The following is a 19,782-nucleotide window of genomic DNA, read 5'->3' on the forward strand; positions in this document are numbered from 1 at the left end:
AGTTTCTCCTTATTTACTCGATCAAAACCCCTCATGACCTCTATTAAATCTCCCCTTAACCTTCTCTGCTCTAAGGAGAACAATCCCAGCTTTTCCAGTCTCTCCCTGTAACTGTTATCCGTAAGCCCTGGAACCATTCCAGCAAATCTTGTCTGCACCATCTCCAAAACCTATTGGGTGGTGCCCAGAATTGGATACAATTCTCCAGCTGGCGTCGAATTAGTGTTTTATATGATTTAATATAATTTCCCAGCTTTTGTACTCTCTGCCTCTACTTCGAAAGCCCAGGATCCCTTATGTTTTATTAACTGCTTTGTTAACCTGTCCTGCCATCCTCTGAGATTTGTGCACAAACACTCCCAGGTTGCTCTGTTCCTGCACCCCCTTTAAAATTATATATTTAATTTGTATTGTCTCTCCTCATTCTTCCTATCAAAATATATCACCTCACACTTTTCAATGTTGAATTTTATCTGCCATGTGTCGGCCCATTTCACCAGCCTGTCTCTATTCTCTTGATGTTTACTACACTTCAACCTTTTGTGTCACCTGCAAATTTTGAAATTGTGCCCTGTACACCCAGGTCCAGGTCATTAATACAGATTAAAAACAGCAGTGTCCCTGGGGAACTCCACCATATACCTTCCTCCCGTCCAACAAGCAACCATTCACCACTACTCTCTGTGTTCTCTCTTTGCCAGTTCTGTATCCATGCTGCCCCTGCCCTTTCTAACCCGTGAGCTTAACAAGTCTAAAGTACCGTACTTGATAAACTTTTGAAAGTCTGTATACACAACATCAACTGCACTACCCTCATCAGAAAACTCAATCTAGTTAGTCAAACAAGATTTAACCTGAACAAATCCATGCTGACTCTAGTAGTCCGTGCTTGTCCAAGTGACTATTAATTTTCTCCAGATTATCATTTCTAAAAGCTTTCCCATCACCAAGGTTAAACTGACTGATTTGTAGTTGCTGGGTTTATCCTTACACCCTTTTTTGAGCAAGGGTGTAGTGTTTGCAATTTTCCAGTCCTCTGGGACCACCCCCGAGTCTGAGGAGGATTGGAAGATTATGGTCAGTGCCTCTGCGATTTCCACCCTCACTTCCCTCAGTATTCTCTGACAATGAAGACCACTGCTGTTTTTGATAGACATTAATGACTTGCACTTGTGGATACAGGGAACAGTTTAAAATTTGGAACCTCGGATATATCCCAGGTGACCGGGTGACTTTGATGAGATCCCAGAAACATTTCTTTAATTAATTTATGTGTGATTTGCTTTCCAGGGAGTGACAGGAATGGACGGTCACCATGGTCCCAAGGGTAGTCAGGTAGGTCCTGACTACAGGCACTGGCAATGAGAAATGTCACTTCACAGAATTGGAGACTGAATGGGGAGAGGTGGGGGGAGGTGGGGGGAGGGGAGGGCGAGGTGGGGGGGGGGGGGTGAGGGACAGGGTGGTGGAGGGAGGCAGGGGGAGGGGAGGGGGATGGTTGATTTTTCCCTTCATCCTTCACCTTTCACCAAAGCTCAACCCTTCCCAGAGTAAATCAGCTGGAGCCCAGCTTGATCCATCAGAACTCAGTGGGTGGGACTGTGTTCAGTCCCGGATCAGGGGGAAGGGAAGTTTCAATCTTTATTTCCATCTTCTGCCAAGGGAGTTTCCTTTGGGTTTCAGATGGGGCCTTTCCATCGGGTGGAAGGTTTCCCAGGAGACGCCTGTTGACTATCCCAAGCCAGGTGCTCGCCTGGAGACTGTTAGGCCCTGTGTCCTTCTCATCCATCAATGAAACACTGCATGTTAATCAGTGATGGCTGCGTCAGTGACAGCCACCCAAACCCCCTCTTCCCGGTCAGTAGCTGAGCCTTTTGCACCAGGATGGGCTCAGGATCTCAGCAATGGTAACAGTGGGAGAGTAAGGGGCTGTTAATCTCAAACCCCAGGGTTCCTGCTCCTGGTTATTGCCCTGCAGCAAAGAGAGAGTGAGAAAGACAGCGACAGAGGGAGAGTGGGTGTGTGTGTGTCTGTGTCTCTGTCTGTGATTGTGTCTCTGTCTGTGTCTCTGTGTGTGTGTCTCTGTCTGTGATTGTGTGTGTGGATGTGTGTGTCTCTGTCTGTGATTGTGCGTGCGTGTCTGTGTCTGTGTGTGTCTGTGTTTGTGTCTCTGTCTGTGATTGTGTGTGTGTGTCTGTCTGTGTGTGTGTCTGTCTGTGATTGTGTCTGCTGTGTCTGTGTGTGTGTGTGTGTCTGCTGTGTCTGTGTGTGTGTGTCTGTGTGTCTGTGTGTGTGTCTCTGTCTGTGATTGTGTCTGTGTGTGTGTCTCTGTCTGTGATTGTGTGTGTGTCTGTGTCTGTGTGTGTGTGTCTCTGTCTGTGATTGTGTGTGTGTCTGTGTCTGTGTGTGTGTGTCTCTGTCTGTGATTGTGTGTGTCTGCGGCTGGATGGATGTACCAGAGTGCAGAGGTGACAGATTCCCTGGAATCTCACTCACTAGCTTTTCACTGCTCCCGAAGTGGCTGATGGGCAGAGCCGAGGCAGCAAGGATGGTCTACCGTGGCAATGAGAGCTTTACCTCTCTCTCCGTCCACCTCATGTCTTATGGTGTCAGAAATAAGCATTTGCAGATATTGTGTATATTCTGATGGTTTTATGCAGCACGGCGTTAATCACAACTCCCTCTTCCTTCTTTAGGGTCCTCAGGGTGAACCCGGACCCCCAGGACAGCAGGGAAACCCTGGTGCTCAGGTAACAAACTGTCATCTCGACACACTCCATTCAGCAGCGCGCACAGTGCCAGACATCTCTCTCTCTCCCGACTAACACAGTGCCAGACGTCTCTCTCTCTCCCGACTAACACGGTGCCAGACGTCTCTCTCTCTCTCCCGGCTAACACGGTGCCAGACGCCTTTCTCTCTCAGCTAGCACAGTGTCAGACGTCTCTCTCTCTCTCTCAGCTAGCACAGTGCCAGACGTCTCTCTCTCTCTCTATCTCTCAGCCAGCACAATACCAGAAGCCTCTCTCTCCGCTCTTCTCCTCTCCTTGGGCCCGCTGTTCTTGGGGCTTGAAGTCACTGTCTTCCAGGCTTCAGCTTCTCCCTGGTCCGGTTACACTCAGTTCTCCGTCAATAATTGTTACTGCAATTGATGAAGGTGTGAGCACATTATTTTCTAATTGGTGCTGTTTGTTGATCGAGAGCCAAGTCCCTGTTTCGCTGCTCACCGTGTCGCAAAGCAGGATTTGGTGTAGACATGTAACTGGCCCAGCACTGCACCCACCGGTCATCCCAGTGACTGGGCTTTACGCTGTAACCCTGTTGTCGCAGGTCACTGACTATCATGAGGATTGCTGGTTTGCATATCAGCCTCTGTGGAGCCTCGGGGGGCAGTACTGAGGTTAAACATGACATCGGAAGATGGGATTAGAAATTATATAACCGCATTCAAATAAAAAGAGGAGAAATACTAAATGAACTAATCCAACTCAAGGATAAAACCTCTGGTCCAAACAGATTGCATCCATGTATTTTAAAAGAATCTAGAGAAGAGATGATACAGGCATATCTACACATATTTAATAATTCATCAGAAAAAGGTATAGTCCCAGAGGACTGGTGGATCACTATGTTATATCCATATTATAGAAGGGAGATAGAACATGTCCAGGGAATGATAGACCAGTCAGTTTAACATGGGTTGTATGAAAAATATGGAATACCTACTTCTAGGAGAGAATAGAAAAACATCTAGAAACCAAAAATATAATAATGAATGGTCAACATGGATTTTAAAAGGGAATATCTTGCTTGACCAACCTCATTAAATTCTTTGAAAAGGCAACAGAAAGAATAGAGGAGGGTAATTTAGTAGATGTAATATATCTAGATTTCCAAAATGTTTTCAACAAAGTGCCACAGAATAAACTAATGACTCTAGTCAGAACGTGCAGTGTTAGGGGGCAAGTAACAGACTGGATAACTAGCTGAGTGCAAGACAGAAAGCAGAGAGTAGGGGTATAGGGTAGTTATTCTGGGTATCAGAAGGTGGGAAGTGGGATCCCACAAGGATCAGAGCTGGGATCACTGTTGTTCACAATTTATATTGATGATTTAGACTTTGGAATCAAAAACACAATTTCTAAATTTGCTGATGATCTCACATTGAGAGGATTGTCAATGCAGAGGAGGATTGCAATTGATTACAAGAAGACAACAATAAACTTGAAGAAAGGGCATCTAATTGGCAAATGAATTTCAACATAGGATAATGTGAGATATTACATTTTGTTAAGAAGAATAAGGAGATCACATACTCCTTGGAATTTGAATCTAAATGAGGTTGAGGAGCAGAGGGATCTGGGGGTACAGATACACAAATCACTAAAACTAGCAACACCGATTAATAAGATCATAAAAAGCAAACCAAGCACTGAGTTCATTTCGAGAAGGATAGAGTTGAAAAGCAGAGAAGTTACATTAAACTTATATGGAAGCTTGGTCAGACCACATTTGGAATACAGTGAACAGTTCTGGTAACTGTACTATAAAATAGATGTAAAGGTACCGGAGAGAGCGCAAAAAAGATTTACAAGGATGATGCTAGAACTGAGAAGTGAAACTTATCGGAAAAGCAGTGAAATGAGTAAACACTGCTACACACAAAGGATGATAGAAGTTTGGAACTCTTCTGCAAACGGCAATTGATAGATTAATTGTTAATTTTAAATCTGAGATTGATAGGTTTTAGTTATTCAAAGTATTAAGGAATATGAGGCAAGGTGAGTTTATGGAGTTAGGTCACAGATCAGCCATGATCTCGTTGAATGACAAAACAGCCCGAAGGGGCTGAATGGCCTCCTCCTGTTACTACTCTGATGGACAAACTGGGGCTCCTCTCTCTTGAAAAGAGAAGACTGAGGGATGACTAACAGAAAAACTAGATGCCATCAGTATAAGATAGTCATTAATAGATAAGTTCCCCTCCAAGTCACACACCATCCTGACTTGGAACTATATCACCGTTCCTTCACTGTCGCTGGGTCAAAATCCTGGAGCTCCCTTCCTAACAGCACTGTGGGTGTACCTACCCCACATGGACTGCAGCGGTTCAAGAAGGCAGCTCACCACCACCTTCTCAAGGGCAATTAGGGATGGACAATAAATATTGGCCTAGTCAGTGGCACTCACATCCCATGAAACAAAAGAATTTTTTTAAAAAATCCAATTGGGAATTCAGGAGAAACTTCTTTCCCCAGGGAGTGGTGAGAATGTGGAATTCGCTCCCACAGGGAGTGGTTGAGGTGAATAGTATCGATACATTTAAGGGGAAGCTGGATAAACACATGAGAGAGAAAGAAATAGAAGGATTATTGGTGATAGGGGGAGATGGAGAGGGGATGGGAGGAGGCTCATGTGGAGCAGAAACACCAGCACGGAGCAGATGGGCCGAATGGCCTGTTTCTGTTTTGTAAATACCATGTAATTCTATGTAATTAACACAGTAAAACACACTCTCCATTTGTACCTGCTGTTAACTGCAGAATGTCTGCAATAAAATTCATTTCTCAGAGGTTATTCTTAATCTGTTAATGTTCCTTTGGTTTAATAGGGTCTCCCAGGGCCACAAGGACCAATCGGACCGCCAGGAACTAAAGTGAGTGTCGGTTGGGGAGCATTCAAACTCTTCTTGATGTGAAATGTGTTTCTTGCTGTTTGAGTCAAGTGTTCCTGAGATCGAATCTTGTTTGAATTTATCTGAAATTTTGTCTTTTTCAACTCACAGGGTCCCACTGGCAAACCAGGGTTGCCAGGAATACCAGGAGCAGATGGACCCCCGGTGAGTCATCAGCAAACCCCCAGGGGAGAGTCACACCAGCAGGGGAGAGTTAGACTGGCAAGGGAAAGTTATAAATGTGAGGTTATCCACTTTGATTGTAAAAACAGAAAGGCAGATTATTATCTGAATGGTGATAGATTGAGAAAGGGGGAGGTGCAGCGAGACCTGGGTGTCCTTGTACACCAGTCGCTGAATGCAAGCATTCAGGTGCAGCAAGCAGTTAGGAAGGCGAATGGTATGTTGACCTTCATTGCAAGAGGATTTGAGTACAGGAGCAAGGATGTCTTACTGCAGTTATACAGGGCCTTGGTGAGACCACATCTGGAGTATTGTGTGCAGTTTTGGTCTCCTTATCTGAGGAAGGATGTTCTTGCCATGGAGGGAGTGCAAAGAAGATTTACTAGGCTTATTCCTGGGATGGCAGGATTGATGTCAACTAGGCCTATATTCACTAGAGTTTAGAAGAATGAGAGGGGATCTCATAGAAACCTATAAAATTCCAACAGGACTAGAGAGGCTAGATGCAGGGAGGATGTTCCCGATGGCTGGGGAATCCAGAACCAGGGGTCACAGTCTCAGAATACGGGGTATGTCATTTAGAACCGAGATGAGGAGAAATTTCTTCACTCAGAGGGTGGTGAACCTGTGGAATTCTCTACTGCAGAAGGCAGTGGAGGCCAAATCATTAAATATATTCAAGAAGGAGATAGATATATTTCTTAATGCCAAAGGGATCAAGGGATATGGGGAGAAAGCAGGAACAGGGTACTGAATTAGACGATCAGCCATGATCTTTTTTGAATGGCGGAGCAGGCCCGAAGGGCCGAATGGCCTACTCCTGCTCCTATTTTCTATGCTTCTATGGGACAGTCACATGGGCAGGGGGGAAGAGTCGTACCGGCAGGGGGGAAGGGTCGTACCGGCAGGGGGAGAGTTCCCAGGATGTGGGCTTCTCCAGCATTCATTGACCATTCCTAGTTGCCCTGATATGATACAGTTCAGTAACATCAGCCCACTAAAGAGGGCAGTTTAGAATCAGTCATCTTGTTATGGGTCTGGAGTCACATACGGTCCCAGACCGAGTAAGGACGGCAGGTTTCTTTCCCTAAAGGACGTATGTGACTCAGTTGGGTTTTTATGACAATCTGACGGTTTCATGGTCACTTTTACTGATCCCAGTGTTTTATTTCCGGAATTAAGCAGAATTCAAATTCTCAAACTGCCCGAGGTGGAATTTCATAGAATCCTAGAATCTTTCAGCAGGAAGGAGGCCATTCGGCCCATCCTGTCTGTGCCTGCTCTTTGAAAGAACTATCCAATTAATCCGACTCCACTGTTCTTTCCCCATAGCCCTAGGAATTTTTCCTTTTCAAATATTTATTGCCCTCCAGGGCAATTAGGGATGGGCAACAAATGTTGGCCTTGTCAGTGACACTCACATCCCATGAAAGAATTAAAAACATTTATCCAATTTCCTTTTGAAAGTCACTATTGAATCTGCTTCCACTGCCCTTTCAGGCAGCTCGTTCCAGATCACAACAACTCACTGTGTAAACGAATTCTCCTCATCTCCCCAATTGAAATTTTCAGAACTCAGCTGGATGGATTATTGATGGATATGAAGCAAAGGTGGGAAAATAGGGTTGAATTACAGATCAGCTGTGATCTAATTGCATGGTGGAACAAGCTCGAGGGGCTGAATGGCCTCCTGCTGTTCCCCAAATTCCATAGAGTCAGATCTTTCATCATTAGGGCAAGCAAGCATCAAGCCAGCAAAGCAGTTGCTGATCAGAACTGTGGTGGAAGTAAGATGAATGATTAGATCAGCCTGTCGGGGAAGGGGAAGGCTGACAGTATATTGTAGATCTGCTGTCTCAGGATCTCATCTTTGTATCACAGGGTCACCCTGGCAAGGAGGGTCCGACTGGAGAGAAGGGAAGCCCGGTAAGTTCCACTGGTCTGATTCCATCTTTCTCTCGCTTTAACCTATTTCTGTTCTCAATTGTGGCCTTTATAGCCACTCCAGGCGCTGCTCCACAAACCACTGACCACCTGCAGGCGCTTACCCATTGTCTCCCAAGACAAGGAGGCCAAAGAACCGATTTCTGTTCTCCATTGTGTGCAGCGAGACGCCTAGCATGATTCAGTCATATACCCTGGGCCCTCCCGTGTACCCTGGGCCCTCCCGTGTACCCTGGGGCCTCCCGTGTACCCTGGGCCCTCCCGTGTACCCTGGGCCCTCCCGTGTACCCTGGGCCCTCCCGTGTACCTTGGGGCCTCCCGTGTACCCTGGGCCCTCCCGTGTACCCTGAGCCCTCCGTGCATCCTGGGGCACTTCCGTGTATTTTGAGGTCTGCCACGTACCCTCGACCCTCCAACTGCCTCCTAATTCCTATTTTGCCCCTACAGTTCCTTCGCAGGCTGCTTTTCATCACTTTTGCACCTTCCGTGTCACCAAACTAGTCCCCCTGAACCATCCGTCTGGGATTTGTGGCAGTGTCATCCTCTGACACACCAGGGCACAGCAGGGATATCATTCCATGAAACCTCCTGGAATATCTCCAACCCTACGATGTTGAGAGTCACTGGACCTCTGGTGATGTTTCATCTGTCAAGCAGGATGTCAACTGGAGACATTCGAAATACACTGCACAGACTGATAAAGACAGAGGGAGTATGCTCCCTGCAATTCCTCTGTTTATTGAATCTACTTTTAGACCTGTCTTGTTAGAGAAGTCTCAGTCTTTCTATTCTCATCATGACCTCCACTGATTATTACCTTTTGTCTCTTTAGGGTTCATCAGGTCCACAGGGTCCCATCGGCTACCCAGGGCCCCGTGGGGTCAAGGTAAGTTCCATTTCCATAAAAATCTCAGTTGAAGACCATCAGCCCAAATAACAGGACACAGGCCAGGCACTGGGCACAGTTGCCCCACACACTAACTCTCACTGGGGTACGGGTTCCACACACACTGACTCTCACTGGGCACAGTTGCCCCACACACTGACTCTCACTGGGGTACAGGTTCCACACACACTGACTCTCACTGGGGTACGGGTCCCACACACACTGACTCTCACTGGGGTACGGGTTCCACACACACTGACTCTCACTGGGGTACGGGTCCCACACACACTGACTCTCACTGGGGTACGGGTCCCACACACACTGACTCTCACTGGGGTACGGGTCCCACACACACTGACTCTCACTGGGGTACGGGTCCCACACACACTGACTCTCACTGGGGTACGGGTCCCACACACACTGACTCTCACTGGGGTACGGGTCCCACACACACTGACTCTCACTGGGGTACGGGTCCCACACACACTGACTCTCACTGGGGTACGGGTCCCACACACACTGACTCTCACTGGGGTACGGGTTCCACACACACTGACTCTCACTGGGGTACGGGTCCCACACACACTGACTCTCACTGGGGTACGGGTCCCACACACACTGACTCTCACTGGGGTACGGGTCCCACACACACTGACTCTCACTGGGGTACGGGTCCCACACACACTGACTCTCACTGGGGTACGGGTTCCACACACACTGACTCTCACTGGGGTACGGGTCCCACACACACTGACTCTCACTGGGGTACGGGAACCCTAACTGGTTTCTCATCCACAGTCCAGGGTCACTGAATGTGACATATGATTGGCTGGGATCAACAGCCGAGAGTGGACTAGCTACGGGATTGGGGATCTGTAAAGTCAGTCAGTGAATTTACAATGAGCCAATGGTTGGCTCCCACAGGAAGTCAACTTTAAAGCTTGAAAATAAAAATCAGACATCAGTATCAATTTTGTTATCAGAACAATAAGGATGTGTTAGTGTTTCCAGCCGCCTGGGCTGTGTACAAGAGCCTCTCCTCCCCTGGCCAGTGCCCACACGGGTTGCGGAGACTCATGCGCTTGCCAGGTGCAATGAATCTGCCCAAGACCGAGTCACACAGGGCAGCCGCTGGGCAATGCTGGCACAACACAGCTCCACACACACCCGACTGTATCCAACCTCCTGCAGGGTGAGACTTACTTTTTCCATTCTTGGACCTCGAGCATTTTAAAAGGCTGGGTGTTATTTCAAAATGAGCAGTGACGTTTCTGAGCTGTCACATCTTATAGAAACATAGAAAATTAACAGCACAGAAGGTGGCCATTCGGCCCATCGTGTCGGTGCCAGCCGATAAAGAGCCATTCAGCCTAATCCCACTTCCCAGCTCTTGGTCAGCAGCCCTGTAGGTTACAACACTTCACTTGTATATCCAAGTATTTTTTTAAATGCGATGATGGTTTTTTGCCTCTACCACCCTCAAGCAGGTAGTTCCCAGATCCCCACCACCCTCTGGGTGAAAACATTTCTCCTCTATCCCCCAATTGTGGTCAGTTATTGGAGGAGGAAGGGACTGAGAGGCAGAGAGAGACAGAGAGAAGATGGAAATGAAAGAGAAAAGGGACTAGCAGAGAATATTCCAGTGAAAAGGAAGGACTGGAAGAAAAGGGGTAATCTGCCATGGGTGTCTAAGGAAATAAGGGAGGCTATCAAATTGAAAGAGAAGGCATACAAAGTGGCCAAAAACAGCATGAAACTAGAAGATTGGGAAAACTTTAAGGTCAACAGAAAGCCACAAAAAGAGCTATAAAGAAAAGTAAGATAGAACATGAGAAAAAACTAGCACAGAATATAAAGACAGATAGCAAACGTTTCTATAAATATATAAAACGAAAAAGAGTGGCTAAAGTAAATGTTGGTCCTTTAGAGGATGAGAAGGGGAATTTAGTTATGGGATATGATGAAATGGCCGAGGCATTGAACAGGTATTTTGTATCGGTCTTCACAGTGGAGGACACGGGTAACATGCCAGTAATTGACAAAGAGACGAACGTAGGTGAGGACCTGGAAACGATCATTATTACGGAAGAGGTAGAGTTGGGCAAGCTAATGGAGCTAAGGATTGATAAGTCTCCTGGCCCTGATGGAATACATCCCAGGGTACTAAAAGAGATGGCGGGAGAAATAGCAGGTGCACTGGCGGTAATTTTCCAAAATTCGCTGGACTCTGGGGTAGTCCCAGCTGATTGGAAAACAGCAGATGTGACACCACTGTTTAAAAAGGGAGGTAGACAAAAGATGGGGAATTATAGACCGGTTAGCTTAACCTCTGTAGTGGGGAAGATGCTTGAGTCTATTATCAAGGAAGAAATAGCAGGGCATCTCGATAGAAATTGTCCCGTTGGGCAGACGCAGCATGGGTTCATGAAGGGCAGGTCATGCTTGACAAATCTTTTGGAATTCTATGATGACATTATGAGCAAGGTGGACAATGGGGACCCAGTGGATGTGGTGTACCTAGATTTCCAAAAGGCCTTCGACAAGGTGCCGCACAAGAGGCTGCTGTATAAAATAAGGATGCATGGCGTTAGGGGTAAAGTATTAGCATGGATAGAGGATTGGTTGACTAACAGGAAGCAGAGAGTGGGGATAAATGAGTGCTATTCTGGTTGGCAATCAGTCACTAGTGGTGTGCCTCAGGGATCGGTGTTGGGACCGCAATTATTTACAATTTATATAGATGATTTGGAGTTGGGGACCACGTGTAGGGTGTCAAAGTTTGCAGATGACACTATGAGTGGCAGAGCAAAGTGTGCAGATGACTGTGAAACTTTGCAGAGGAACATAGATACATTGAGTGAGTGGGCAAAGGTCTGGCAGATGGAATACAATGTTAATAAATGTGAAGTCATTCATTTCGGTAAGAGTAACAGTAAAAAGGATTATTACTTGAATGGTAAAAAGTTACAGCATGCTGCTATGCAGAGGGACCTGGGTGTCCTTGTGCATAAATCACAGAAGGTTGGTCTGCAGGTACAGCAAGTAATTAGGAAGGCAAATGGAATTTTGTCCTTCATTGCTAAAGGGATTGAGTTTAAAAGCAGAGAGGTTATGTTGCAGCTGTATAAGGTACTGGTGAGGCCGCACCTGGAGTACTGTGTGCAATTTTGGTCTCCTTACTTGAGAAAGGATGTACTGGCACTGGAGAGGGTGCAGAGGAGGTTCACTAGGTTGATTCCGGAGTTGAGGGGGTTGGTTTATGAGGAGAGACTGAGTAGATTGGGATTATATTCATTGGAATTCAGAAGAATGAGGGGGGATCTTATAGAAACATATAAAATTATGAAGGGAATAGATAAGATACAAGTAGAGAGGATGTTTCCACTGGCAGGTGAAGCTAGGACAAGAGGGCATAGCCTCAAGATTAGAGGGAGCAGATTTAGGACTGAATTAAGAAGGAACTTCTTCACCCAGAGGGTTGTTAATCTATGGAATTCCTTGCCTAGTGAAGTAGTTGACGCTTCTTCAGTAAACGTTTTTAAAGCTAAGGTAGATATTTTTTTGAACAATAAAGGAATTAAGGGATACGGTGAGAGCGCGGGTAAGTGGATCTGAGTCCACGAAAAGATCAGCCATGATCTTATTGAATGGCGGAGCAGGCTCAAGGGGCCGGACGGCCTACTCCTGCTCCTACTTCTTATGAATAGGAAGACGGGAGGAATATTGTGTGTGTGAGAGTGGAGGTCAGTGAGAGAGATAGGGGGTCAACAGTAATTATTTAGCCTCATTCTGTGACACACAGTTAATGTAGGAATTCTGACAGTCATGCTGATGGATGTCTGAGGAGAGAGTCAGGCAACAATATTCATGGCGTCTGGGGTGCTGCTCCAAGTGTTAGCTCTCCCCTCCCTCACTACCACGTCCTGGCTGGGAATTGTCACACTAATTCCAGTCCACTGTGGGATTACTTGTACTAAAAGCCATGAGCTGTGATCTGTTCTTCTTTCAGGGTGCTGATGGTGTTCGTGGTTTTATGGGAAACAAAGGTGAGAAGGTAAGGAACAGATTATCGAGCTCAATTGTGAGGAATTCACTTAGTCTCTGAGGGAGCACCGTTTTTAGTTGGTGGCTTTAGAGCAGAGAAGTTGTACAAAAACAAGTCCTAACTACTGCTTTGTTAATCTTGATACTAACAGAGAAAGGTACAGGTGCTGGCTGTTCAGCCCGTTGATATAATCCTTCCAAGTCTTTGTAAGTTCCTTCCTTCACTATTCCAGTTTTCCCTGCTTCCCTGAAGGCTCTGATTCCTGAAAAGTTCCCATTCTGTGTGTGAGCCTTGACAGCAAGGTGTTCAACTGTGAGAGGCATCACAATCCAGTCTTCACTCAAACTCCCGAGAGGAACATTTTATCAACTATTCCTCGATAAACACATCCTTTATAAGCTTGCAGAATGGGTGTCTAATTAGCAAATAAACTTCAATACGTTCAGTGTGAGGAGGTACAGTTTGGAGGGAAGATTAAGGAAGCCACATATTCCTTGGAAAATACGAATTTAAGGAGCAGAGGGATTGGGGGCAGGGGTGTTACAGATACACAAATCACTAAAAGTAGCAACGTTGGGTAATTAGGGCATAGCAAAAGAAACAAAGCACTAGGGTTCATTTCTAGAGTGATAGAACTGAGAAGCAGAGAAGATGTGTTAAACGTGTACAGGACCTTGGTTAGACCGCACTTGAAGACCATTCTGGTTTCTATATTGTAAAAAGAATACAGAGCAACTTGAGAAAGTGCAGCAAAGATTTACAAGGATGATGGATGTGAACTGGAGACATCAGCCATGTCAGTGAATAGACCTCGTTGCCCACTAGTCTCCTTTGGTTTGCCATGGTGGTTGAGTTATAGCTGGCACAGCGGACTGCTGCAGAATCGGTGCATCGTGACTGCTGCCAGGCATTGACCTGCACGATGCACTGTTTGTGGTCACGTACCAGATATATTGAGGGAGTGGAATGAGGACAGTGGACGTGCAGCCAATAGCATCCTCCACCTGCCATCCTTGCGAAGCTTCAAGCTCGCTCTGCCTGCTTGTCACTGGCAAAAGGGAAAGAGGTGAAGTTGCATAGAGAGCCTTAGTGACCTCCCTAATGCAGCAGTATATGGCACACTCTGAGATGTTGCATATATCTCCTGCAGTAGCCTGGAAGGAGCCAGGCTCATGGAAGCTCAGAGCCACAGCCAATGTGTCCTTGCCCTGCTGTTGAAGTTGTGGCTGCAGCTGCTGGTAGATTTCAGTGACGGCTTCTCTCGTGAAGCACAGCTGTTTCAAAGATTGGTTGTTGCTGAAGTTCATGTACGAGAACTTCTCCCTAACAGATAAGGCCTCCTGCTGAAAACCTTTCTCCCACTCCTGCACCTCCTCCCTCTCCCAGCAGCTTGTCCTGCTCTGCGTGGCCTCTGCTTATTCCCCCTGTCATGCTGAATTCCAAGAGGAAGGCCTGCTACTCAATCCATTTCTGGGTGCAACTGATCTGGGCAGAAGCCTTTCAATCAGCAAGAAATCAATAGGTGCCAGATGATTCCCTGTGGAATATTGAAATGTTAACCAGTTATTGAAAGCACCCAAAATGCCTAAACTTTGACAACAGCCAGAAAAAATAAACCAACAATTAAATTGTCAATAGTTCATGGTTCCTTTAAGTCGCATTGGTGGGGCTCCCATCATGCAGTTTAATGAACTTCTGACTCAAAAGATGAGTCTCAATGAGCCACAGCTGCTGTTAAATCAACATTCAACCAGACAGCAGTGAGCATGAAATGTACTGGCATTGGGGGATGGGGATGGGGAGGTTGGGGAATGGGGATGGGGAGGTGGGGGTGGGGAGGTTGGGGGATGGGGAGGTTGGGGAATGGGGATGGGGAGGTGGGGGTGGGGAATGGGGAAGTGGGGATGGGGAGGTGGGTAAGAGGTGCCGGTGTGTTGTTCCATGGGAACAACCCCGACTACTGTCTCTCACACCATCCTGTAAAAGCATACGTTGGGTGTATGTATACTGGCCGTGGGCGTGCGTTGGGTGTGAGCGTGCGTTGGGTGTGAGCGTGCGTTGGGTGTGAGCGTGCGTTGGGTGTGAGCGTGCGTTGGGGTGAGCGTGTGTTGGGGTGAGCATGTGTTGGGTGTGACAGTGTATTGCGGTGAGCGTGTGTTGGGTGTGACAGTGTGTTGGGTGTGAGCGTGTGTTGGGTGTGAGCGTGTGTTGGGTGTGAGCGTGTGTTGGGGGTGAGCGTGCGTTGGGGGTGAGCGTGCGTTGGGGGTGAGCATGCGTTGGGGGTGAGCGTGCGTTGGGTGTGACAGTGCGTTGGGTGTGACAGTGCGTTGGGTGTGACAGTGCGTTGGGTGTGAGCGTGCGTTGGGGTGAGCGTGCGTTGGGTGTGAGCGTGCGTTGGGTGTGAGCGTGCGTTGGGTGTGAGCGTGCGTTGGGTGTGACAGTGTATTGGGGTGAGCGTGCGTTGGGTGTGAGCGTGCGTTGGGTGTGACAGTGTATTGGGGTGAGCGTGCGTTGGGTGTGAGCGTGCGTTGGGTGTGAGCGTGCGTTGGGGTGAGCGTGCGTTGGGTGTGACAGTGTATTGGGGTGAGCGTGTGTTGGGGTGAGCGTGTGTTGGGTGTGAGCGTGCGTTGGGTGTGAGCGTGCGTTGGGTGTGAGCGTGCGTTGGGTGTGAGCGTGCGTTGGGTGTGAGCGTGCGTTGGGGTGAGCGTGCGTTGGGTGTGAGCGTGCGTTGGGTGTGAGCGTGCGTTGGGGGTGAGCGTGCGTTGGGGGTGAGCGTGCGTTGGGTGTGAGCGTGCGTTGGGTGTGACAGTGTATTGGGGTGAGCGTGCGTTGGGTGTGAGCGTGCGTTGGGGTGAGCGTGCGTTGGGTGTGACAGTGTGTTGGGGTGACAGTGTGTTGGGGTGACAGTGTGTTGGGGTGAGCGTGTGTTGGGGTGAGCGTGTGTTGGGGTGAGCGTGCGTTGGGTGTGAGCGTGCGTTGGGTGTGAGCGTGCGTTGGGGTGAGCGTGCGTTGGGTGTGACAGTGTGTTGGGGTGACAGTGTGTTGGGGTGACAGTGTGTTGGGGTGAGCGTGTGTTGGGGTGAGCGTGTGTTGGGGTGAGCGTGCGTTGGGTGTGAGCGTGCGTTGGGTGTGAGCGTGCGTTGGGGGTGAGCGTGCGTTGGGGGTGAGCGTGTGTTGGGGTGAGCGTGTGTTGGGGTGAGCGTGCGTTGGGTGTGAGCGTGCGTTGGGTGTGAGCGTGCGTTGGGGGTGAGCGTGCGTTGGGGGTGAGCGTGTGTTGGGGGTGAGCGTGTGTTGGGGGTGAGCGTGTGTTGGGGGTGAGCGTGTGTTGGGTGTGACAGTGTATTGGGGTGAGCGTGTATTGCGGTGAGCGTGTGTTGGGGGTGAGCGTGTGTTGGGGGTGAGCGTGTGTTGGGGGTGAGCGTGTGTTGGGTGTGAGCGTGTGTTGGGTGTGAGCGTGTGTTGGGTGTGAGCGTGCGTTGGGGGTGAGCGTGCGTTGGGGGTGAGCGTGCGTTGGGGGTGAGCGTGCGTTGGGGGTGAGCGTGCGTTGGGTGTGACAGTGCGTTGGGTGTGAGCGTGCGTTGGGGTGAGCGTGCGTTGGGTGTGAGCGTGCGTTGGGGTGAGCGTGCGTTGGGTGTGACAGTGTATTAGGGTGAGCGTGTGTTGGGGTGAGCGTGCGTTGGGTGTGAGCGTGCGTTGGGTGTGAGCGTGCGTTGGATGTGAGCGTGCGTTGGATGTGAGCGTGCGTTGGGTGTGAGCGTGCGTTGGGTGTGAGCGTGCGTTGGGTGTGAGCGTGCGTTGGGTGTGACAGTGTATTGGGGTGAGCGTGTGTTGGGGTGAGCGTGTGTTGGTGTGAGCGTGCGTTGGGTGTGAGCGTGCGTTGGGTGTGAGCGTGCGTTGGGTGTGAGCGTGCGTTGGGGTGAGCGTGCGTTGGGGTGAGCGTGCGTTGGGGTGAGCGTGCGTTGGGTGTGACAGTGCGTTCGTGTGAGCGTGTGTTGGGGTTGAGCGTGTGTTGGGGGTGAGCGTGTGTTGGGGGTGAGCGTGTGTTGGGTGTGAGCGTGCGTTGGGTGTGACAGTGTATTGGGGTGAGCGTGCGTTGGGTGTGAGCGTGCGCTGGGTGTGAGCGTGCGTTGGGGTGAGCGTGCGTTGGGTGTGAGCGTTCGTTGGGTGTGAGCGTTCGTTGGGTGTGAGCGTGCGTTGGGGTGAGCGTGCGTTGGGGTGAGCGTGCGTTGGGTGTGACAGTGCGTTGGGTGTGAGAGTGCGTTGGGTGTGAGCGTGCGTTGGGTGTGAGCGTGCGTTGGGTGTGAGCGTGCGTTGGGGGTGAGCGTGCGTTGGGGGTGAGCGTGCGTTGGGTGTGACAGTGTATTGGGGTGAGCGTGTGTTGGGTGTGACAGTGCGTTGGGTGTGACAGTGCGTTGGGTGTGACAGTGCGTTGGGTGTGACAGTGCGTTGGGTGTGACAGTGCGTTAAGTGTGAGCGTGCGTTAAGTGTGAGCGTGCGTTAAGTGTGAGCGTGCGTTGGGTGTGAGCGTGCGTTGGGTGTGACAGTGTATTGGGGTGAGCGTGTGTTGGGGTGAGCGTGTGTTGAGCAAGGCAGTCATCCCTTGAGTGATACCCGTTGTTTGAGCATCAGTCTTCATGTGGAGTCTTTGTGGGCCGAGTGGTGCATTAATCTCATTCTTCCATTGTCTTTCCACTTTAACAGGGTGAAGACGGATTCCCAGGCTTCAAGGGCGACATGGGAGTAAAGGGCGATAGAGTGAGTAACAAATGGAAATCCCTCTACTGCAGTCCACCCTGGGACTGGAGTGGGGAAAAGAAACAGAGAATGGTACAACACAGAAGGAGGCCATTCAACCCATTGTGCCTGTGCTGGCTCTTTGAAAGATTGAGCCAATCAGTCCCATTCCCCTGCTCTTTCCCCACAGCCCTGCAAACTCTTCCCCTTCAAGTATTTCTCCAATTCCCTTTTGAAAGTTACTATTGAATCTGCTTCCACCGCCCTTTCAGGCAGCACGTTCCAGATCACAACAACTCGGTGAAAAAAACATTCTCCTCATCTCCCCCTCTGGTTCTTTTGCTCATTACCTTCAATCTGTGTCCTCTGGTTACTGACCCTCCTGCCACTGGAAACAGTTTCTCCTTATTTACTCGGACAAAACCCTTCATGATTTTGAACACCTCTATTAAATCTCCCCTTAACCTTCTCTGCTCGAAGGAGAACAATCCCAGCTTCCCCAGTCTCTCCCTGTAACTGAATTTCCTCATCATAGGGAACATTCTAGCAAATCTCCTCCGCACCCTCTCCGAGGCCTTGACATACTTCCTAAAGTGTGGAGCTCAGAAATGGGTACAGTTCCTCCAGCCTAACCAGAGATTTGTAAAGGTTTAAGATGAGAAAGATTAAAGTTGCTGAGTGACAGTGACAAACAGAAGTGGGAGAGAGTGCTTTGATAACCAAATCTCCCCAGGATAGGTCCTCACTCAGCACAAGCTGCAGTCAGTAACTGAGTGTTGGTCAACGAGTCTGGTCATTGAAATGAATGATCAGAAAGGCATGGGATCCAGCTGTGCTGCACATGCTCCCAGCGAACAAGGTGCCCGCTTGTGGGTGAGGCCCGTCTCTGAAAACAAATGACCTGCCCCTTCTCCCTGACACCCCCACCGCTGCTGATAAATCACATTCTTTCTCCTTGCACAGCTCGCTGTGGTTTCCACTGGTGTTTTGAGATTACATTCCATTTTCCCTCCGTTTTTCTGTGAAAACCACAAGCCAGTTCTTGGCAAAGATGAAATAAAAACAAGAAACGCTGGAAATACTCAGCAGGTCTGGCAGCATCTGTGGAGAGAGAAGCAGAGTTAACGTTTCAGGTCTGTGACCCTGCTTCAGAAAGATGGTCCTTGTAAAACTGAAGCAGCAAGCATCTAAATCCCAACATTGTACAGAGGGGGAAATGCCCATGCTGTGAAACCGAGCTCTGGCTCTGTGTCCTTTCCCCAGCTTGGCCCCCGGTTCGACCTCACCATATTGGATGCACACACTTCCATGTACACACACGCCCACGAACACACACTCACCAAGTGCCACAGTCACTCATGGGCACAGACTGGGTTTGGATCCATGCTGTATTGAAGGACCAGCAACAACACCAGGAGACATGTGACCTCCGGTTCCTCACTGCAGAAACTACTGCTCAGACAGGCCACTAGACAGGGCAAGTTGGTTTAAAGGGTAGTTCCTGATCCCAACACTGAAATTGAAATCTCCAAAGCAGGTGTGAGGAAATTGGACCCAACAAACTTGTTAGCACACAGCTGTCACCATGTGCAAAGGAATAAGAAACCTGCAGTTCATATCATTCCTTCCAGTGCCCCCCTCTCTCTCTCTCCCTCTCTCTGTCTTTCTCTCTCTTTCTGCCTCAGTCTCTCTCTCCATCATAGTTCATGTGTTATTATAGCATGATCTCATTTCCTTGCTATCTCTGACTGCAGAGCAGTTTCGACCGCTGACTGTTTTTGACTCCTGGGCCTGTACATTTGTGCTTTCTGAACCCTCAGCCCATTCCTTCACCATAGGTCTGGCAAACAGACATTATTGAACAGCCGTGTGTCAGGGCCATTTAATGTCACAGATTGAGTGAGACACACACCACCTCAAAGTGCCTCCCCTCAGCCAGCACCAAGCTGTTTCCACAAGATATTAGCGAAATGCAACACATTGTAATTCCAAATTAGTACACAATGGAGCTTTATTCAAAGAGGAATTGGTTTCCTGTCAAGATCCAGTCACCAAAAGGAAAAAAAAAGATCCAAAATATTTCATAATTTCAACTCTTTGGAAAGGGATGCAGCTAATTAATATTCTGGAATGTTAAACCACAGAAGAAAACAGAGCCCCGAATCTGAAACGTAAAGAGACTGGACAGGGCTTTGGGAACCTGGGAGACAAGGAAAGCCTGCGGCCAGGTTTGGTGACAGCGCACAGTCCCACTCACTGTAGCACAGAGTGACCCTTCACTCATCGTCTGCTGCAGGGACTGTTACAGGCTTATTCTG

The 19,782-nt window shown here is 48.8% G+C and overlaps 1 protein-coding gene across 2 annotated transcripts in view; it reads left to right on the plus strand.

Annotated features, from left to right (window-relative positions):
- col5a1 (procollagen, type V, alpha 1) overlaps nucleotides 1-19,782 on the plus strand; it is a 633,899-nt gene that overhangs the window by 496,077 nt on the left and 118,040 nt on the right. For both annotated transcript variants that reach the window (XM_068012023.1, XM_068012024.1), the window contains exons 22-29: nucleotides 1,291-1,335; nucleotides 2,697-2,750; nucleotides 5,610-5,654; nucleotides 5,784-5,837; nucleotides 7,737-7,781; nucleotides 8,632-8,685; nucleotides 12,695-12,739; nucleotides 17,432-17,485. In XM_068012023.1, coding sequence (XP_067868124.1) covers nucleotides 1,291-1,335; nucleotides 2,697-2,750; nucleotides 5,610-5,654; nucleotides 5,784-5,837; nucleotides 7,737-7,781; nucleotides 8,632-8,685; nucleotides 12,695-12,739; nucleotides 17,432-17,485 — 396 coding nt within the window. The remainder of the gene's footprint in view (nucleotides 1-1,290; nucleotides 1,336-2,696; nucleotides 2,751-5,609; nucleotides 5,655-5,783; nucleotides 5,838-7,736; nucleotides 7,782-8,631; nucleotides 8,686-12,694; nucleotides 12,740-17,431; nucleotides 17,486-19,782) is intronic.

This window comes from Heterodontus francisci, chromosome 32 (genome assembly GCF_036365525.1).
Source record: "Heterodontus francisci isolate sHetFra1 chromosome 32, sHetFra1.hap1, whole genome shotgun sequence".
Classification (NCBI taxonomy): Eukaryota; Metazoa; Chordata; class Chondrichthyes; order Heterodontiformes; family Heterodontidae; genus Heterodontus; species Heterodontus francisci.